General features: G+C 20.5%; 4 protein-coding genes across 8 annotated transcripts in view; 1 reads left to right on the forward strand and 3 right to left on the reverse strand.

The window, feature by feature from the left end:
• Positions 1 to 20,708, forward strand: part of LOC122506050 (tubulin polyglutamylase TTLL4-like) — a 369,559-nt gene that overhangs the window by 267,753 nt on the left and 81,098 nt on the right. The gene's annotated exons all lie outside the window — the stretch shown is intronic.
• LOC122506054 lies at positions 289 to 2,193 on the reverse strand. The gene is made up of 4 exons (XM_043618032.1): positions 2,138 to 2,193; positions 1,731 to 1,943; positions 1,418 to 1,588; positions 289 to 596 (listed from the first exon to the last, which is right to left on the reverse strand). Exons 1-4 carry the CDS (start codon positions 2,177 to 2,179, stop codon positions 321 to 323), a joined length of 702 nt encoding a protein of 233 aa, XP_043473967.1. The 5' UTR covers positions 2,180 to 2,193; the 3' UTR covers positions 289 to 320.
• Positions 3,015 to 4,944, reverse strand: LOC122506053. The gene is made up of 4 exons (XM_043618030.1): positions 4,816 to 4,944; positions 4,229 to 4,432; positions 3,961 to 4,137; positions 3,015 to 3,541 (listed from the first exon to the last, which is right to left on the reverse strand). Exons 1-4 carry the CDS (start codon positions 4,858 to 4,860, stop codon positions 3,257 to 3,259), a joined length of 711 nt encoding a protein of 236 aa, XP_043473965.1. The 5' UTR covers positions 4,861 to 4,944; the 3' UTR covers positions 3,015 to 3,256.
• LOC122506052 lies at positions 5,482 to 7,363 on the reverse strand. The gene is made up of 4 exons (XM_043618029.1): positions 7,277 to 7,363; positions 6,508 to 6,708; positions 6,186 to 6,371; positions 5,482 to 5,953 (listed from the first exon to the last, which is right to left on the reverse strand). Exons 1-4 carry the CDS (start codon positions 7,319 to 7,321, stop codon positions 5,633 to 5,635), a joined length of 753 nt encoding a protein of 250 aa, XP_043473964.1. The 5' UTR covers positions 7,322 to 7,363; the 3' UTR covers positions 5,482 to 5,632.

Genomic DNA, 20,708 nt, shown 5'->3' on the forward strand with positions numbered 1-20,708 from the left:
AGTTATTTGAATCAAATAATTTTTATTTAAATCAAATAAATTGTATAAATATATTTTGAATAATTTATTAAAAAATTGTCGTTTTTTTTAATAAAATTTTTTTTCATTGAGAAATTTTTTAAAAATTCTTATTCAGCAATTCGTTGAGGATTTCTCCTGTTTTTTTGAGGTAATTTATGTTGTATTTTAAAAGTAATGTATTGATATTTATTACATTTATAAAAAAATTATATTTTTAAATTTTTTAAATTTTTCTTCTTTTAAATATTTAATTAAAAAAAATTTGAATAATTTAATATTAATATTTTTATTAAAAACAATTAAATAATTGAGGAACAACCGTTGGCATTGTTTTTAATTAGATGAAATTTTTCTTTTAGTCCCTTAATTTCTTTAGTTTTGCACTCTTCCATTTTGGACAGCATTGAATTGTATGCTTCATTTGCTAATTGTGTCATTTGATTTATACTGTTTTTTAAATTATTGACAAGTATTTCGACTCCTAATTTAGTGTTAGAAAGGCATATTGGTTCATCCTCAACATATTCGCAGCTTTTCTTCACTGAGTTTAAATTATCAACTAGCTCATAACCCATCTGGAAATAAATATTTAATTTTATTTAAATAATCAGTTAATTATATTATGCAATTAAATACTTATTTTTTTTACAATTACAAATTGACTGCTATTAATTCCCAAATTAGTATCCTATTCGTTAATTATTCACAAATTTATTAATTAGTTACTAGTTTATCAATAAGTCCCTAGTTTATTAATTAGTCCCTAGATTATTAATTTGTTACTACCTTGTTAATTAGTTACTAGTTTTTTAATTAGTTACTAGTTTTTTAATTAGTTACTAATTTGTTAATTAGTTGATAATTTATTTATCAGTTTCCAATTAATGAATAAATAGCAAAAATTCTATTATTTAAATAATAATAGTAATAATAATAATGATAAAAAATAAATAACAATTTATTTAAGAATTAAGACACAATAAGTTAATAGTTAATTAAAATTAGTAATTAATTTGTTACTATTTGCCCAATTAGTTAATTAATTAATTAAATTAGTTAATTATAATTAATTAGTTAATTAAATTAGTTAAAGAATTTCGTATTAATTAATTAATAAGATAATAATTAATAAGATAAACGTGTTTAATTTAATAACAAATTAATTAGTTAATAAATCAGTTCTTTTAACTGATAAACATTAATTAATTAATTGATTAATTAATTGTATTAATTTAATTATTGTAATTTATTAATTCAATTTTTTAGTGAACTATTGTTTTTATTATTAATAATTAATAATTATTTATTATTAATAGTTTAAAAGTAATTCTCATTATAAGAATTATTATAATAATTGTCGATTAAAATTTCTAAATATAATAACAATTGTACGTACCTTGAGAGTAACATTCATATTTATGTAAATTGGAGAAAAACCAAATAATAATTCATCAAATTGACATTGTCGAATTTTTTGTGTTTTATTTTGAAGTATTGTTTCGATATTAGTTTTTGCAATTATGTAACAAAGATTTTCCTCTTTGTTTACATCATTCAATATCTCAACCTAAATTCATAGGAATTAAAATTAATTTATTAAGCATTCACTTTTTATGAAAGTTAATAAACTTAATTTTTTGTTATAAATTATTGTTGTAGAAAGAAAGAATATACATATAGAGAAAAAAATTCTAAAAATAAAAATTTACCTCAACTTCTTTGAAAATGTCATGTTTCAATGTTTGTAATTGCTCAGGAACATTTTTATCTTCTTGATCAAAATATTTTTGTAAATTTTCTTTAACACTAGTTGAAAACTCTTTGAAATCGACAATTATTTTTTTCACGTTAAATTGTATTTCACTTATAACATTTTTATTCTGTTCCTCATGATTGTTATTTTGAGGAAATCCAAATGCTATCTTTTAAAAGAAAGGAATATGATTTATTTGTTATGATTAATTATTATTTGTGAGTCAATTATATTTATTATTTATTTTCTTATTTGTATTTAGAAAAATTAAATTCTTTTTCAAAATAAATTTATTTATTTATTATTTATAATTTATTTATCTTCTTATGTTTTTTTTTTGTTTTGAAAAGCGTATAAACTTACCTGAACGAAACCAAGAAGAAAAGCAAAAATAAAATATTTCATTTTTGACAAATTTTTTCTATTTCTAAATTATCAGCTTTTATTTAATACTTAATACTGATTTTTAAAAATTTGATTCTCTCCGTTTTATACAGAAAAAAACAACTGTCAAAATTAATATATAAAACATTTTTAAAATTATAAATTCTATAAGAATGAAAATTAATGTATTTAACAAAAAATTTCCATTAAAAATTAATAAATGTGTTTTTAAATAAATTTCAATAATAATAAGAACATATTTTTTTTCTTTTATTTGTTAAGTGTTCTATTACAATCACAAATCATAGAATTTACAAATTTTAATGTTAACAATAAAAATATAATGTTCGACTAAAGTGTACAAAAAATAGTCTTTGCTTGCTTTCTTTGTTTAAATGTTTTGCATTATTATTTAAATGAAATGTTATTTTAAAAGAAATCATTATCAGACAGTTTTTTTCTTTTTTAATTCAATAAAACGTGATGTTTATTATTCTTATTGATTAAACGTATTTGCAGTTCAACAACATTATTTAGTCGAAGGAAAAATTTTTTTTGTATACAAAGGATTTTTTATAATTTCTCATGATTGTTATTTAAGTAATTAATTTTAATTAATTTACTGTTAATAAATTTTATATAAATTATTATATAATTATATAATTATAGTTTATTCTTTTGTTTCTGTGAAAAATAATTTCGAATTTTTTGAAATTGATTAAAGAATTCAATTTTTTATTATTTTTATTTTAATTAATGTAATGTTAATCAATTTTCCATATTTTTCCTTTTCGTTTCTGTGAAAAATAATTTAGAATTTTTTTAAAACTAATTTAAAATTTATGTACATTAATCATTGATTGTAATTATCATTTATTTTCATAAATTTGATACACGTGCTTCATAGTTCTATTCCCATGAATATATATTGAAAGTATACAATTTAAATTCATATTTTTGAAAAATAAAAAATTTATGTTAATGTATGTTTAATAATTTCTTATTTTATTATAATTAATTATTTATTATATTAATTATTTTATTATAATAATTTATTATTTTTCAAACAGTATTTTCATTTTTTGATAAATTTTCTAATTATTTTTTTATACAAAATTGAAAATCTTCCTTTATTCTTTTTGATTCGTCGAGTAATGATTTCTCCAAGGATTCAGCACAATTTTGAATATTGAAAACAGCTTTTTCCGATAAATCAAGAACCATTTTCTTCACATCTCGAATAAGATTTCTGCAATTATTTGCTAAAATTTCAATTCCAGATAAACTGCTCTTCAAATACGCCATTTCTAGTGATGAATCTTTAATAACTACAATACGTTCTTCTTGCATTGAATCGAATCTCATTAATAAATTTTCACACACCTAGAGAATAAAAAAAGTTTAAAATCAAATTTCACATATTTAGAAGAATTTTTCATTTAATTAATTCAATTTTTAATTAAAATAATAATAATAATAATAATAATTTATAATTACTTTTATAATTAAATTTTATAATTATAATTATAAATAAAAAAAAATAAAAAAAAATAATTATCGATTCTGTAGAAATAAATTAATAATTTTGTAAGTTGCTAATTAAAATATTAATTTTCATTACATGGAATTAAATTAGTCACCAAAAGAAGTATTTATTTTTTGATTTTGGTTTTTAAATTATTTCAATGTTTTTTTATTATAGTTTTTAATACTTCAAATTTTTTTGTTTTAATATTTAAATATTTTTTTCTTTCAAATATTTTTCAATATCAAAGAAAAATGAAAATGAATTAAAGCATTACCTGTAATGTAAAATTGACATGAGTCATAATTGGACTGAAATTAAGGAAAAATGATTTGAATTCACACATTCCCAGCAATTCGGTTTTATTTTCATAAATATCGTTCATATTGCGTTGAGCAATTTTATAACAATCAGTTGAATTTTCATTCACTGCATTCAATTTTTTATATTCGATCTAAAAATTGTAAATAATTGTATTATTTATATTATTGGGAGAAAAAAAATTGGTTACATTTTCTTTTTCAATTAATGTGAGAAAAACTTACTTTAATTTCGGAGTAAATCATTTTTTTGATATTTCGAAAACTTCTCGTCAAATTCAAATCATGTTGTCCAAATAATTGATAGATTTTTTCAAATTCAATTATCTCGAATGATTTTAAATCAGTTATTGCATTTTTTATCTCGTCTTGTATCGTTTCTAATTTCAATAGAATACCATTTCTGTCACTTTCTTTAGTTAACGAAGCCTGTATTTTAGAAAATATTTAATTGTTAGTTATAAATAATATTTATTTAAATAAATAATTATTCAGAAAAAATAATTTTTTTTGTAAATATTAATATTTTTTCTATTTATTTTTTATTGCTTCAAATTTTAATTACTAGTTATTAATTATTAATTACTAATTATTAGTTATTAATTACTAATTACTAATTAGTAATTATTAATATTAAAAAAAGTATTTTTGTTGTTGACCAGAATAATTTGTAGTGAAAAAAAAAATTTTCACTATTAATTATTAAATATTAATTTTAAAATTAGTATCAAAACAGTATTAAAAAAAATAAAATAATCTTATAATAAACATATTTAAATAATCAAAAAACAAAATAAAATGAAAAAACTCACTTGAAAAGAGCTGACGAGAATTACAAATAAAATCACTTTTTTCATTTTTCTTTTTTTAATGTATATTTGTAGTTTTTAACTCGCTAAAGACACTAATTTCTTTATAAAACATATTACATTGACTTGTGTATATATATATCTATAGTGAATTGATTTATGTAAATTAGTCATTTTATTCAAAAAAATAAGCTTTAAATTAAATTCTTTTCACAAGATTTTTCTTCTTTCATATTAAAAAATTTATTCATACTTTAAGAAAAGTATTACATTGCTATGTTTTCAATTCTCGATAATATAAATTAACAATAGACAATTTCTTTTTTATATTTTTGGGAAAAATTTCGATTTCAAGATTTTAACAAAAATTGGGTATTTGGAAGAATTTTGTTTTACAGTTTGTAAAGTATGTTAATTTTTACATTTTTTAATTTGTTTCTGTTATTTACTACATTTTATTTCAAATAATAAATTTTACTGTTCATAAAATATTTAATATTATTTATAAAAATAGTTTTTGTTTAATTAATAATTTCTGTTTTAATTAATATTTTAATTAATAATTTTATATTTATTTAATCTTTAATTTTATTCATAAAGTCTCTAATAATATTAATAAAATATTTAATTATATTAATAGTCGAAGGTGATGACATTATTACTATTTAATTAAATTATGATTATAAAATATTTATTTTAATTATAATTAATATTTAAATTATTATTAGTGTTACAATTTCATTTATTTATTTATTTATTTATTTAACAAAAATCTAAATTCAGTGGAACTAAAAACCCTTCAATTAATTCTTTTTTATTTTTACAAATTATTTTCTGAATTAGTTTGATTATGTTGTAAAAAACAATTGGTTAATAGTCGTTCACTAATACGCCATTTGTCATTTAAATCTTGGTTTGCCTCAAATGAGCATTGTTTTGTTTCACTCAAAACATTTTCTCTGGCACTTGTTAGTAATTTTATTAAATTTTGCGATAGACCTTTTAGACCATCGACGAGGATATTTAATTCAGAACTCTTTAATTCCATATAATGTTCCTTTGTTAAAATTTTACTGTAATTTTTTTTTTCATAGTTTCCAAAAATTTCTTCGTTTATTCCCAATTCTAAATTATTGACAGTCTGTAAAAAGAAAACAATATATATATATGGTTTTGTTAATTAATAGGTATGCAAATTATTTTAGTTGCCATTAAATTTTTGTATTGAAATATTAATTATTAATAAAATTATTATTAATTATAATAATATTAAAATAATAGTTGATAATATTTTGTTATTAATAAAGTATTAATTAATATTTTTACAGTAATTAAATATGTTAAGTAATTTTTAATCAAAAAAATATACGTACATCAACAAAGTATAAATCGTACGATTGAATTGGAATCATGTAATTCATAATTTCAATATTTACTGCACATTGTCTCAATTTTGTGATACATTTTTTGAATTTTTTTGCCCACGCCAATGATCTATTTGCAAAACATGTTTTCAGTGGTTCTTTAACGTTTTCAATGTCCAAAATTCCGTATTCATTCTGTAAAAAAAATAAGAAATTTGGAAAAAATTATGTGTCAAACACATAAAATAGAAAAATAAACAATTAACTTGGAGAATTTTTTTTCCCTTGTAAATATTTTTTGAATAAAATTTAATTAAAGAAAATTTAATACCTGTAATTGTGATAATTTCGAAAGTGTTATATTTTTGAATTCGTTTTTTATTGTGTCTTCCATTAGCTCGTAATTTGTTGCTAACAATAAAAATATAGATTCCTTGTAATCTTGAACAGTCTGATTTATCGTTATCACGTCATATTTTAAGTCATCTAAATTATATTCCATTTCATCAATATTATATGACTTTACAGCTGTCTGAAAATTTTTACAATTTTTTGTTAATTTACAGTGGAATTTCGAATTTATAATTTAAAAAAATAATTATTATTTCAGTTACATATATTTTTTATTTTATTTTTTCTATAATTTATTTTTATTTCTTTATTTTATTTAAAGTTTTTTTTATTTTATTTTTAGTTTTTTTTATAATTTGTTTTCATTTTTCTATTTCATTTTAATTTCTTTTTACTTTCTTTTTATTTTCATTACTTCATTATTATTTATTTATTTATTTATTTATTTTAAGTATTATGTTATTTAATTTTTTTTTTATTAATAAAATCGTTGAAAATTCGAAATTATACACTAAACTTTTGAAAATAATTATTGCAAAATTATTTCCGCTTAAATGCAATGTTTAATTTACAGAAAACAAAATTGAAAAAATCTTTCAAAGTTTTAATTTATTGTTTAAACAAAATAAATTTTTAATAGTTTTTTTCGTTCCTTTTCTTAGCTTTTAAATTTTTCTTTTTAAAAAATCAATCTTTTATATCAAAATATGTAAATATTTGCAATTTATCGTTGGAATAAAAAGAATTACCTGAAAAATACAGACAGAAAATATAATTGAAATTATTCGATTCATTGTAGGACGTGGAATATATACTTTAATTGTTTGCGGTGACAAGAAAACTATTTTATTATCTCTTGAAATAATGCTTTATATATAGAGCAAGATTTTCATAAAGTATGTATGTAAATTTATTTGTCTATCCGATAACCTAATTCAATATCGTTAAATCGAGCGATGAACTTTTTTTCCAATTTCAGAGAATTTTTCTTCAACTAATTTCTAATTTAAAAAAAAAAAAATTCAATCAGTCTGTTAAAATATTTTTTCAGTAAGATTCAGATTTTGTCACTAATTATTATCTATTATTATTTTTTTTATTTTTTTATTTATTACTTATTTATACTTATTTTTATTACTTATTATTACTTATTTTTTTGGTTCATTATTTTATATTATTATATTCATTTTATTATATATTTAAAAACATTTTTTATTATATTTTTCTTATAGTTATTATTCCATGCAATTAATAAAAAGTTGTTCACTAACTAAAACTATTAAAAATTTTCGTCAAATTTTAGTCATTTTCTGTTTAAAAAATAGTAGTAAGAAAAACTGAACTACCAAACGAAATAGTTCAATTTTACTAAAAATTATGATTAATTATTTATTATTAATTAGGTTCAATTATATATTAATTATTACTAATAATAATAATATTTATATTATACATAAACATTTACATAAAAAAATGAATAAATAAATATTATTGTTAATAGTAATCAATTAGTAATTATTATTATTAATATTTAGTAATAATAGTTAACTATTTAGTTTCCATTAAATTATTATTTATTACTAATTAGGTTCACTTGGATTAGATTAATTTATTAATATTGGTAAAATTATTATTGTTAATTATTTTTAATTAATTATTATTAACTATTTATTTATTAACTATTTATTATTAATTATTATTAACTAGTTTCAATTATATTATACTAATTGTTACTAATCTAACTATTATTTCTCATTAATAATTAGATTCAATCGAATTAGATTAATTATTGTTAATATTAGTAAAATTATTATTAATAATTATTAACATTAGATTTACATCAGATTCAAAGAATATTAAATGAATAATAGTAAAGTTCTGCTAACAAAATATTTGTGAAAATTATTTACTAATTTATACTAGTGAATGATTTTTTACTAATACAGATAGAGTATCTTTTACAGAGAGTAAAATACAGAAATTTTTAATTTAAAAATCAAATTAAAATATATTCCCTGTTTGCTTAAAAAAAAAAAAAAAAAAAAAAAAAAAATTTAAATTAACCGAATTCGAATTTAATGTATAAAATTCAAATTTAAAAATTTATCGAAATCAATTAATTAAAATTAATTTTGATAAATTATTTTCTGGATTATTAATGGAAGGCAATTGAAACTTTAATGTAGAAAAGTAAATAAAATAAAATAGATTATTCGTGTCAATAGAAAAAAAAAAAAAAACAAAAGCAAACGTATAAAAAAATGTAAATTTTGCAAACAAATATTGTGTGTCATGTAAAGCGAGATGTAAAGTAGTAGTGGTCAGAGTGTGATCAGACGGCGAGCGAGGAGTGTGAGAGAGCTTGCAGCGGCGTCACTGACGGTGGGATGACGTCACTTGCCCGTCAAACGGAATGTGACGTCAGAGCTTTCCCGTACCCAGAAGAGAGCTTTTTATTTCTGTATATATATACACACACTCTCAGAAAAATAGACCTCTTATCAGATTCTGTTGGCCGGATAATGTAACCCGTTGCGACCGAGCCGCGACAAGCATTTGAGCGACAGGTGGGCAGTACTCGTCGAAGAGATGACGATCATTAAAGCCCTCGCGTCCTTAATTTTCGCCATTTTCCCAAAGTCTCCTTTCTTATTTGTCTATATTGGTCAAGTGTTGTGTCTTGTCGAGTGCGATGAGAGGGTAGAGAGTCGAGCGACGCCACACCTGTGTGATATGGACTTTCAGGTCGAGAGACGCACAGGCGCCATATCAGGCGCCTATCAAGAGCTTGTTGGGCGTCGCGGCGCCTCGAGCCACGTTGCCAGCTATATAGATATATATTTATACTCCTTTGCATTTTTACATTTTATTTCCTGCTCTTTTTCGCAGGAAAAAAAATTTTTTTTTTTTTTGTTTTTTCAAAGCAAAGAGAATTAGTAATAATTATTTAGTAATTAATTAATTTATTTATAAATATTAACTAAGTAGGCGGCCGTTCAAAAAATATCTGACCCCCCTTCCTCCCCTCTGTAAGCGTTACGTATTTTTTGAACTGCCCCTAATTTAATAAATATTAATAAACTTGTGATGAATAATTTTTACAACAAATTAAAAACGGAAAACGAAAGAAAAAAAAATAATAAACTTATTATTAGTAAATTATTAACTATAATAATCTTTGTATTTCATTCTGTCTGTCCACACTTTGAAGTTAGTTTTTGTGTACGCTTTTATTTATTTATTTTTTTTTTTATTTAAAAAATATTGTTGGACAAATCGAAAAAATTCAAGTATTTTTTCATGATTTATAATAAAACAATATTTAAAATTAGAAAATATAAAAAAAATTATGATTAAGGGGATTTGAACCTTGATGACATCACAGTTTGTGCAAAGCATTAGTTTTAAATCTGTGACGTCATCATGGTTCAAATGCCCTTAACAAATAAAAAATATTCTCATTTTGTTTATTATATGCTTTTTTCTATAATAAATTTCGTTTCACTGATCTAAATTATGCAAATTTTCCTCTATTTTATTTATAAAAAATATGAGAAAATTGTTAATTGTTAAAAAAATTATAAATAAGAAATAGAAAATATACCCATTTTATGTGTAATTCATATTTCTCAATAACAATATTGTTCAGAAACTCATTCTTTTCTTTTGGAAAAGAAACATTATACATATATTCTATTCTATTTATCAATTATAAATTTTAATTGAAACTTTTAAAATTTTTAGAAAATAGAGGAAAAAGTTTTACTCAAAAAAATGTTCTGTTACATTTATTTATGAATTTCTTTAATTGTAAAATTATTAGAAAACATCAATAACTTTTTTTTTAAATAAATATTAATTTAAATTCAAATCTTTTTAAATTCAATTACTTATGAGAATATTTTTATAAAACATGCAAAGATAGCGATTGCTCCGATTTTATATTATAAGAATATTATTACAGTAACTTTTTAAAAATTATTTTTATCATTTCAAATCAATTATTATTTTCTACAATTTTTAATTATTTTTAATGAAAATAATTTAATTCCTTAAATTACAAATTAGAAAATTGTTAAACAACTGTGATTAAGAAATAGACAATTTATTTATTTTGCATTATTTTTGTTTATGAATCATAATTTTTTATAGCAAAATTATTATTTTGTTTTAGAAAAAGAAGAAAAATATTTGCACAATTTCTATTTTTAATCTTATTTTTGGAACAGGATTTTCCACAGTAATTAAGACATTAAAAAATTTCAAATTCAAACCTTTTTTAAATTAAACAAATAATTATAAAAGTATTATTATAAAACATGAAGATATCGATTGCTCCGAGTCGATGACTCGGAGTGATCGATTTCTTCATGTTTTCTAATATTTAAAGATGACCGAGAGATAAAATCATTATTTTATATCATAAGAATATTTTTACTGTAACTTCATCAAAATTATTTTTATCATTTTAATTCAATTATTATTTTCTAGAATTCAAAATTATTTTTTATGAAAATAATAATTTAATTCCTTCAAAAAATTTTATTATTTATAAAAATAATTGAATTTTTGTGAAATTTTTATTATTTATGAAAATAATTAAATGTTTGCATACAATTTTATTAAAATTTTTTTTTAATAATTAAATTCTTTTTGGCAAATTTTATTAAAATAGTAGATATTGATAATCATTGAAATTAGAAAAATGCATTTTATTTTTGAAAATAATTGAAATTAGAACAAGAATTTTTTTTGACATTTATGAAAATAATTGAATTTTTGAAATTATTTGTAATTTCTCCAAAATTGAATTTTTTTTAGTGTTTACAACAAAAATTTTAATTAGAAAATTTTTAAATTCTATTATTTTTAAAATTGCTAATTTTATTTAAAAAGGGTAATAAGAAGTTAGCCTCGCGAATAGTTGCTAGTAAATAAATTAATAATTAAGTATAAATATTTTATATTATAATTTATAATTTGTTTATTTATTATAATTATTTATTTATTTGTTTCAATAAATTATTTATTAGTTGCTAAGTTGCTATCAAAAAATTTATTTTTAATTTTATCAATTATTTATTACTATCAATAAATTATTTATTTTGCATTAAATAAATTACTAATACAAAAGAAAAGAAATAAATTATTTAGTAGTTAATTATCGCCAAAATATTTGTTTATTTTTATCAAGAATTTATTTATACTATTTATAAATAATTTATTCTTTAGTATAACAAAATTTATTAAAACCATTTATAAAAAAATTTAATTAGTATCTACTATCTCTTAATTTCATTATTAACAACAAAATATTTATTTATGCGTAAAAATATTATTGTGATTTCTTTTTATTCCTTTTTTAATTAATAACATCTAGTGCAGTTAATAAAACAATTTTTTTTTCTTCTTGAAATTTCTCTCTTCTCTTTACTAAAATTTCAAAAACTTTTATTTATTCAAAAAAAAAATGTTTCCCTTGCCAAAACAAAAGGATCAAATTTTTGTCTCCCCGAACCAAAAGAATCGAATTTTTTTCCATCATAAAATTTTTAACACGAAGAAAAATATTCGAAAGAATTCGAAAGTCAAAATAAAAGAAAAATAATAAAAACACATGTGTTTCAAAAATCGAAGAAGGGGAAAAAAAGAAATTGCGGTATAATTTATATCAGAAATAAGCACTGCTCATAAAAATGTATTCTTTTTTTTTACTATTATATTATTCTTTTCTTTTCGTTCATTTTTTTTTTTTTTTGAAAAAGAATATATACCCCCGAGTCAAAAATGGTTGGTAAACCCATAAATTTAATTCGTGCTCACTCTTGTTTCCTGAGAGCACCTGCATCTGTCCTTGAATCGGTTGTATCTCGTTTTGTCTTTTCTTGTACACGTGCACAATAAAAATAAAAGTAAGAAAAGAGAGAGAAAGAGTGAGAGAGAGAGAGAGAGAGAGAGAGAGAAAAAAGAGTCTCGTGAGCGAATTGGTCGGTGAATTGCCGAGGGAGACACGACAAGGTTTCTTTCGCAAAAACCTGTCATGATTTGCGAGAGAGCATGTCGCAATAAGGCCACAATTCAATCTCAACAAAAGAGATTCCCTTTTGCAAGAAAAAAAAAAAAGAAAATGGTGCAGCTGCAATTTTTGTGGGTCGATTTTATAAGCGCCCTTTTCTTTTTTTGAATATTCACTGGTAATTATTATAAGGGGCGTCGGCCGGTGAGCGTCGCGACGTCGTATCAGGACACTATAAATGCACAACATGCGTTACTAACCAATAATAAAAAGAGACGGTGGAGAAAAGAAGCGTCCACTTGTATGAGAGAGATGGAAATTGCTATGTATCAATTTTATTCGATATCGGCGTTTATTCGATGGATGGCGCTGCTGTAGTTTGAAAAACCTTTCATAAATATCAAATGAATGGAGAAAAAAAAATTCACATTCTCAGTAAACTTGATGTCTGAGAGCTTGGAGGCAAAAAAAATGTTGATCTTTAGGTTAAAAGAAAAGCGGTAAATTGCATGTGGAGGGAGCTTTCGATAAGACAAAGCACCCGGCGGTTGCTTGCGAGCAGCCCCCGATAACAGGAATACAGAAGCAATTTGTGGGTGAAAGCTCGAGGGCAGCTTTCAATATGACCACCGAAAAAGCGCGGGCGTCGCGACGTCTTATCCGGAGAGCAGAATATTGTAATGCTAGACACGAGAGCTTTGCGCTAGAAACCCTCGCTTGCCAAATATATATCTATAGTATCAAGTTTCATGAGTTTTCCCCTCTGCGCAGTCACACGTGTTCACCCTCCAACATGTGTTGGAGGGAAAAAGTCGAAAGTTTCTTCTAACAATTACTATTTTTACAGAGAACGAAAGAAGTACCTTTCATTTTTAATAAAAAATAAATTTTAATTATTTATAGTAAAAAAAAAGTATTTAAATTAAAAATAAACATACATCCGAATTAAAAAAATCGTTTTTTGATTATAAAAGTACGAGATTGAGAAATAAAAACACGAGGAAAAGAAGAATTAAACGATAATTTAAACTATTCTTTATATTAGTTTGGTGGCCGCGCGGTAAAGTCGATGCGTTGCCAATTTTACGCTTCTCGTTCGATTCCCCCTGGAACCAAAAATTTTTAAGTAACATTTTACTGTTTTATTATTCCATAACATTTATTTAACATTTTAACATTTATTTTAGTTCTTACAAAATTTGTAAATTAATAAATAAAAAATTTATTAAATAAAATTTAATAAATAAAAAAAATAAAGACAGGAAATTAAACTAATGATATTTAGAAAATTGAATAAAAAATTAGTAGTTGGCAAAGAAATAGAATACAGTTTGTAAATTAAATAAATAATAGTTTGTTAAAAATTAACTACAATAATCTTTGTATTTCATTCTTTCATTCTCTTTGTCCACACTTTAAAGTTAGTTTTTGTTTTTTTTTTTTCTTTTAAAAAATATTTTTTAATAAATCGAAATAATGCAGGTATTTTTTCATGATTTATAATAAAATAATATTTGAAATTAGAAAATTAGAAAATTAAAAAAAAAATTATGATTCACAAATAAAAAAATACCCATTTTATTTATTATATTTTTTTTCTATAACGAATTTCAAAGTTTGTTTAAAAAAAAGAAAAAAAATGTTTATAACTTTTTTTATTTAATGTTTATAATGTTTGTCAATTACAAATTTTAATTGAAAATTATTCAAAAACATCAATTATTACTTAATTTTTAAATAAATATTTAATTATTATTATTTTTTAAAAATAAAGGGAAAAAATGTTTATAAATTATATTTGTGAATTAGGAAATTTAATTGAAAATGAAACTGAAAATTTTTGAATATTTAGAAAATAAAGGAAAAAATATTATTGAAAAAAATTTTCTGTTAAATCTATTTATGAATATCTTTAAATTGTAAAATTATACGAAAACAATTTCTTTTTTAAAAATTTTAATTGAATTCCTTAAAAAAGAACTTTATTATTTATAAAAATAATTTAATCATTGCAAAGAAATTTATAAAAAATTTGTAAATAATTGAATTCCTGGGAAATTTTTATTATTTATGAAAATAATTAAACGTTTGTGTAGAATTCTATTAAAATTTTATAATTCGAAATAAAAGGAATTTATCAATCTTCCAAGTCAAAAATTAAATAAAAGGATAAATTCCTTTTATTTCGAATTATATAATTTTTTACCAAGTGATAAATTCTTTTAAATCTATTAAAATTTTTTAAAAATAATAAAAATAATCTTGAACAATAGAAAAAATAAAAGTTTGTAAATTAAATAAATTGTTATTAAAAAATAGAATCAAACGAAAGCTCGTAAATTAAAGTAATATCTTATTAAAAAAATAGAAAGGAACAGAAAAATTCGTAAAATTCAAAAAATAACAGTTTCTTGTAAAACAAAAAATAAAAATAAAAAACAAAATAAAATTTGCAGACAAAATAAATTATAAAAAAAAATAAATTCCTTCAAAAATAAATTATAGTTTCTTAATAAATAAAACATACAGATTAAATGAATAAATATTTATTACAATAATAAATAAATATTTCGTAATTGAATAAAAAAAGAAATTTTTAAATTCAGCTAAAAAATTAAATGTTAAATTTTACTACGTATCTACAATTTATATTCGCACATGCAAAAGGCGAACGATGAGTTATTAATTTCGAAGTGCATGCATCTAATTATTAATCACTTTCTTTTGACTCTAGAAGGCAATGGAAGGAGAGAATTAAAAAAAATCTCATGTATATAGTTACGTTAAGCTTTAAAACTCTCAAGGGAGATACTTAGGAATCTGCAATTGCATTTCCTTATAAGATAGAATAACGATCGCATCGTTCCCTTAATTGGAAAGGGTTATTATACATACAACAACAACAGCAAAAAAATAAGAATGAAAAGTATTCTTTTCGAAAACAAAAAAAAAATTCTCCTAGAAACTATTATTCTCATCCAATTACGTCTTCTTTTTTTCTTTTTTTTTTTTTGCTTTTCTATCTTCACTCCCCAAAGGGCTTTTAAGTTTTACTTTTATTCCAGCAGATTATACGTATATATTTTTTAAATATTTCAACATTTTAATTATTTTCTTTACCTTATCTTCTATTTTTTTCTATTATTATTTATCTATTTAATTATTATTTACATATTTTTCTATTTTTTAATTACTTTTACATTTTTTTTCTTCTGTTTTAAAAAATAAATCAAGAGGAATATTATTTTTCTATTTTTTTTCTCCTGTTTTAAAAAATAAATCTAGAGGAATATTATTTTTTTATTTACATTTACATTTTTTTTCGATTTTAAAAAATAAATCAAGAGGAATATTATTCAGGTCACAGGAAACACTGCGCGTGTAATTATTTTACAGGCCCTTCATTTTCCTCTTCATCTGAACCTGTTAAACGATTACGTTCGATTGAACAGATATCATTTCTTAAATTGGGAGAAAAAATCGACTTTATAACTCTTTGAGGAGAAAAAGAGCGTACATTTTGTGGAAGGTACTTATCAATTCAATTCGAAACTTTCTCATAATTGATTAAATTGCCGTGAAAAGAAAATTTACTTCTTAAAAATTTAAATTAACTCCCATAAAATTAATTAAAATAATTCTCATTCATTTAATTACTACTAATCAGGTGACTATTAATACGAATTGATAGTATAATATTAATGCTATTAAGTTAATTATATTAATTAGCAATCAGTCAATTATTAATTCAGTAAATAGTAAATGATAAATAATTGTTAATTAGAATTTAATTGTTATTAGCAGTAATTTGATAATAATTAATTATTCATTAATTAACGTAAATAATTAATTTAAATTTACTATTAATTAAATTTAATTAATTAACTTTTAATTCCCTAATTATTCATTAATTAAAAATTCATTAATTATCTACTCATTAACTATGACTGAATATTCACTAACTATTAATTATTATTTTTTTTAATTTGATTATCTTTCTTATTATAATTAACAAATTTTGAAATCAAACGGAAAATATTTTTTATATTTTTTTTCTCTTGCCGTAATGGAAAGGCGATAATTGGTGGATGCACGTGCGAATATCTCGCGTATATAATCTATACTTTATTATAATATCTTTTTTTCATCTTATTTTTTCTTCATTTTTTTTCATTTTTTTTTTATTTTTACTTTTTCTTTTTTTTCTTTTTGGGGGGAGTTATTAAAGACTTAACCTCGTTTTTCGATGAACGAAAGGAATTTACCTTCTGTTACTTCGAAGGTCAGTTTAAAAACCAAAAATAACAGTTGTATATATATTGGAATATAATAAGACATAACGGTGATTTGAAATCGCAATAAAAATAGCAGGTGAAATTGGTCAAAAAAAAATTATACTCTCGTTATACTTATAATACTGTAGGGAATGAGGGAGCTATGAAAAAAGTTTATTATACAAAAGATATTAAAAATCATGTATTACAACGAGAAGAAGATATTTTTCCACTCCCCTTATTTTTATTGCAATCATAAAAAAATATGTGCAAACAACAACGATGTTTATTTCGAATATGAAATGTATAATGATGCCGAATTTTTTTTTCATTTTCTCCTTTGTAAGCAATTTTTTGTTTATGGCGAATATTGAAATCTTTTGGTGCAAAATAAAATCACTTTTCTATAATAAATTTTTTTATAACTTCATAATTTTGTAATTTTATAACTTAATAAATTATTGAACATAAATAAAACTTTTTTTTGAATCAAGTAAAATTTTATTTAAACTAAATAAAATTTATTTGAAACGAATAATCGGTTATTTGAAGCAAATATAGTTAAGTGAATAAATAATAAAATAAATAATTAAATAAATAAATAAGTAATTAAATAAACAAATAAATAATTAAATAAATAAATAATTAGATAAAACTTGTTACTGTGAATATTTCCCTTACGGGAGAAATTAGATTGTAATTATTGACAGATAATAATTGAAAAAAATGCATCTTTGCGGAATAATTATAGAAAACACACTGTTTTATGTAATAGCACTACTCTTAACGAGAAACAAATTGGTACAACAGGATAATTATGAATCACGATGTAATTTGCAAAAGAAGGATATATTATGTGGTTGTCATGTTTCTGACCTTGATAAGAATTAAATTGACGCTATTCAGAATTTTAATTAAACCCACACGCGATATCGTGATGAAATTAACGTGCCAACGGCTTTAACTAATTTTTCTTTTTCCACTTGAATATTGACCTTCAATTATTATTGTTAAGATCAATTATTATTTTCCGAAAAAATGATTTTTTCTTATCTTTTTCTAATTTTCCAATTTTCTTTTTCAAAATTGACAAAATTTTTATATTATTATATTTTATTTCATTTTCTTTGATTTAAAATAAGTTATTTAAATGTTATTTAATAATTTAGAATTTAATATTTAGTCGTTATTTAATATTATTTATTATACATAATTAATTCTAATTGATAATATTTCAATAATTAACTATATATTTTTTCCCCAATTATCAACGAAATACAACAAGGAAGCAAACAAAAGAAAAAATTAAAGAAAATTTTAACAAAAAACGAAAAATTGTAGAATAAAAAAATGACTAGAGAAAAAATTTATATACGATCGTTATTTTCTATTTTCGTTAGAATAATTATAATTATACAAAAATATAATTTATCAGGGTTGCCACTGATTAGCAAAATCAGGAAAAAGTCAGGAATTTTTATTAAAGTACTGTAAAAATTAAAAATTTCACAGCGACCTTAAATAAATAAAATAAAAAAAAAAAAAAAACTAAAAAATATTAAATTCTCGTCAAAATTTCAATTATCTTTAAAAATAATAAAATTCTTCTCCAAAATTCAATTATTTTCATGAATAATAAAACTCAACATAGAATTTCAATTATTTTAAATACAATTTTAACCAAATTCCTCAAAAAAATGTAATTATTCTTGAAAATTTTATTAAAATTCGTCGAAAAAATTCAACTATTTAAAAATTTGTTGATAAAATTCTTTATGAGAATTCAGTTTTGAGAAATATTCATTTACTCAATATTTTTTTCATTTTTGTATTTAAATAATTAAATTCTCGTAGAATTTTGAAATTATTACAAGTTTTTATTTTCCAAATATTTAATTGAAGAATTTCCGAATAATCAAAATTTTGTAAAATTGAATTGTAAACAAACGAATTTGAAAATTCTCTAGAAACTTTTGCAAAAATTATTAAAAATAATTATTAATTGTTCATTTATTTCTTTTGAAGAATTTGAATTAAATTTTAGAAATTAATTAAGTTTTTCGAAAAATTTATTTTAAATTGATTTAAAAATAAATGAAATCCTGTGAGGAATTCTATTATTCATGAAAATAATTGAAGTCTTGCAACGAATTTTTATTAATTTTTCTTTAAATAAATGAAATCCTGTGAGGAATTCTATTATTCATGAAAATAATTGAAGTCTTGCAACGAATTTTTATTAATTTTTCTTTAAATAATTGAAATCCTGTGCAAAATATTATTATTTATGAAAATAATTAAAGCCTTGCAAGGAATTTTATTATATTTCTTTTAAATAATTGAAATCCTGTGCAAAATATTATTATTTATGAAAATAATTAAAGCCTTGCAAGGAATTTTATTATATTTCTTTTAAATAATTGAAATCCTATGAAGAATTTTATTATTTATGAAAATAATTGAATTCTTGCTTCGAATTTTATTAATTTTTTTTTTAAATAATTAAATTCTTTTGAGAATTTGTATAAAAATGATAGGTTTTGAAAATATTTGAATTTTAGCGAAGAATTTCATTATTTTAAATTGTAATTGAATTTTTACCAAAAATGTTTGAAAATAATTGCATTTTTCGAGGAATTCATTAAAAAATGTATTAAAAATTATTTTAAATCCTAGAAAAAATTTTATTATTTATGATAATAATTGCAAATTCTTACAATGAATTATATTACATTTTTTTCAAATAATTCAATTGATGTGAAAACTTGTAATACTTATAAAAATAATTGAATTTTTGCGAAGCATTTTATTAAAATATTCTTGTAAATACCTAATTTTTTTTTTTTTTTTTTTTTGAAAATTTTGTGAAAGTTTAAATTATTATAAAATTTATTGACTTTAAAAAGGTTTAAATTTGAATTTTTTTAAAACCTCAATTGATGTTTTTGAATAATTTTATATTAGAAAGAATTCGTAAAAGTAATACAACATTTTTTTAAGTATCTAATAATTTTTAGAGTGAATAAAAATATTTTTAAGGCTCAGGGAAAAAGTCAAAATTTTGTCTGGAAATCAGGGAAAAACAAAATTAATTTTTTATGGAAACTCTGTTTATATAGTTTACGGCAGAAAAAAAATATATTTGACTCGAAGCCTACTAAACTTTTTATTTGGTTACAAAAATCGTATTTGGTTCAAATAAATTTTATTTGGTTCACATAAATTTTATCTGGTTCAAATAAATTTTACTTGGTTTAAGTAAAAATTTTTGTTTAATTGAAATAAATTTTACTTGCTTTAAATAAAAATTTTTGTTTGATTGAAATAAGTTTTACTTGATGGTTCAAAATAAATTGTTGTTTTTGGTAAAAAAAAATTTTATTTGTATCGAATAAAATTTTTATTTAAAACAAATAATTTAAACAAATAAAATATATTTGAAACAAATGTACTTTTATTTGACTCAAATAAATTATTTATTTATTCAATTTATTTAATTGAATTATATTTAGTTAAAATAAAATTTTTTTCGTGGCGTAATTATATCGAAATAAAACTAAAAACTGTAAATTAAAATAAAAAAAAAAACGAAATGAAAAGCAAATAATATAATATATAATTATATGTCATATATAGTATAAAAATATATTATAAATTATAATATACCTTCATTGCAAAAAAAAAAGAAAATTTTTCCCTAATTGAAACGAAAATAAATTTCCTACAATAAAATATAAATAACGCTTGAAAATAATAACTTTTGACAAGATGAAATAATACACTGGAAGGCAATTTTTTTTTCTTCTTTTTTTTTGTAGAACGAAAAAAAAATTACTTATTTCTATACGTACTTGTATACAATTGCACGCGCACGCGTTCATGCACATCGGA

Source organism: Leptopilina heterotoma, unplaced genomic scaffold (genome assembly GCF_015476425.1).
Source record: "Leptopilina heterotoma isolate Lh14 unplaced genomic scaffold, ASM1547642v1 Lhet_39, whole genome shotgun sequence".
Taxonomy (NCBI): domain Eukaryota; kingdom Metazoa; phylum Arthropoda; class Insecta; order Hymenoptera; family Figitidae; genus Leptopilina; species Leptopilina heterotoma.

Excerpts from the sequence above, each read along its gene's own strand:
- LOC122506054 (XM_043618032.1), bottom strand. The coding sequence starts at position 2,179 with ATGAAATATTTTATTTTTGCTTTTCTTCTTGGTTTCGTTCAG. Across the intron at positions 1,589-1,730 it reads ACATTTTCAAAGAAGTTGAG|GTTGAGATATTGAATGATGT; the intron begins GTAAATTTTTAT and ends CTATGAATTTAG. Across the intron at positions 597-1,417 it reads ATATGAATGTTACTCTCAAG|ATGGGTTATGAGCTAGTTGA; the intron begins GTACGTACAATT and ends ATTTATTTCCAG.
- LOC122506053 (XM_043618030.1), bottom strand. The coding sequence starts at position 4,860 with ATGAAAAAAGTGATTTTATTTGTAATTCTCGTCAGCTCTTTTCAA. Across the intron at positions 4,433-4,815 it reads TTCTCGTCAGCTCTTTTCAA|GCTTCGTTAACTAAAGAAAG; the intron begins GTGAGTTTTTTC and ends TCTAAAATACAG. Across the intron at positions 4,138-4,228 it reads TGATTTACTCCGAAATTAAA|ATCGAATATAAAAAATTGAA; the intron begins GTAAGTTTTTCT and ends TACAATTTTTAG.
- LOC122506052 (XM_043618029.1), bottom strand. The coding sequence starts at position 7,321 with ATGAATCGAATAATTTCAATTATATTTTCTGTCTGTATTTTTCAG. Across the intron at positions 6,709-7,276 it reads TTTCTGTCTGTATTTTTCAG|ACAGCTGTAAAGTCATATAA; the intron begins GTAATTCTTTTT and ends AAAAATTTTCAG. Across the intron at positions 6,372-6,507 it reads CGAAATTATCACAATTACAG|AATGAATACGGAATTTTGGA; the intron begins GTATTAAATTTT and ends TTTTTTTTACAG.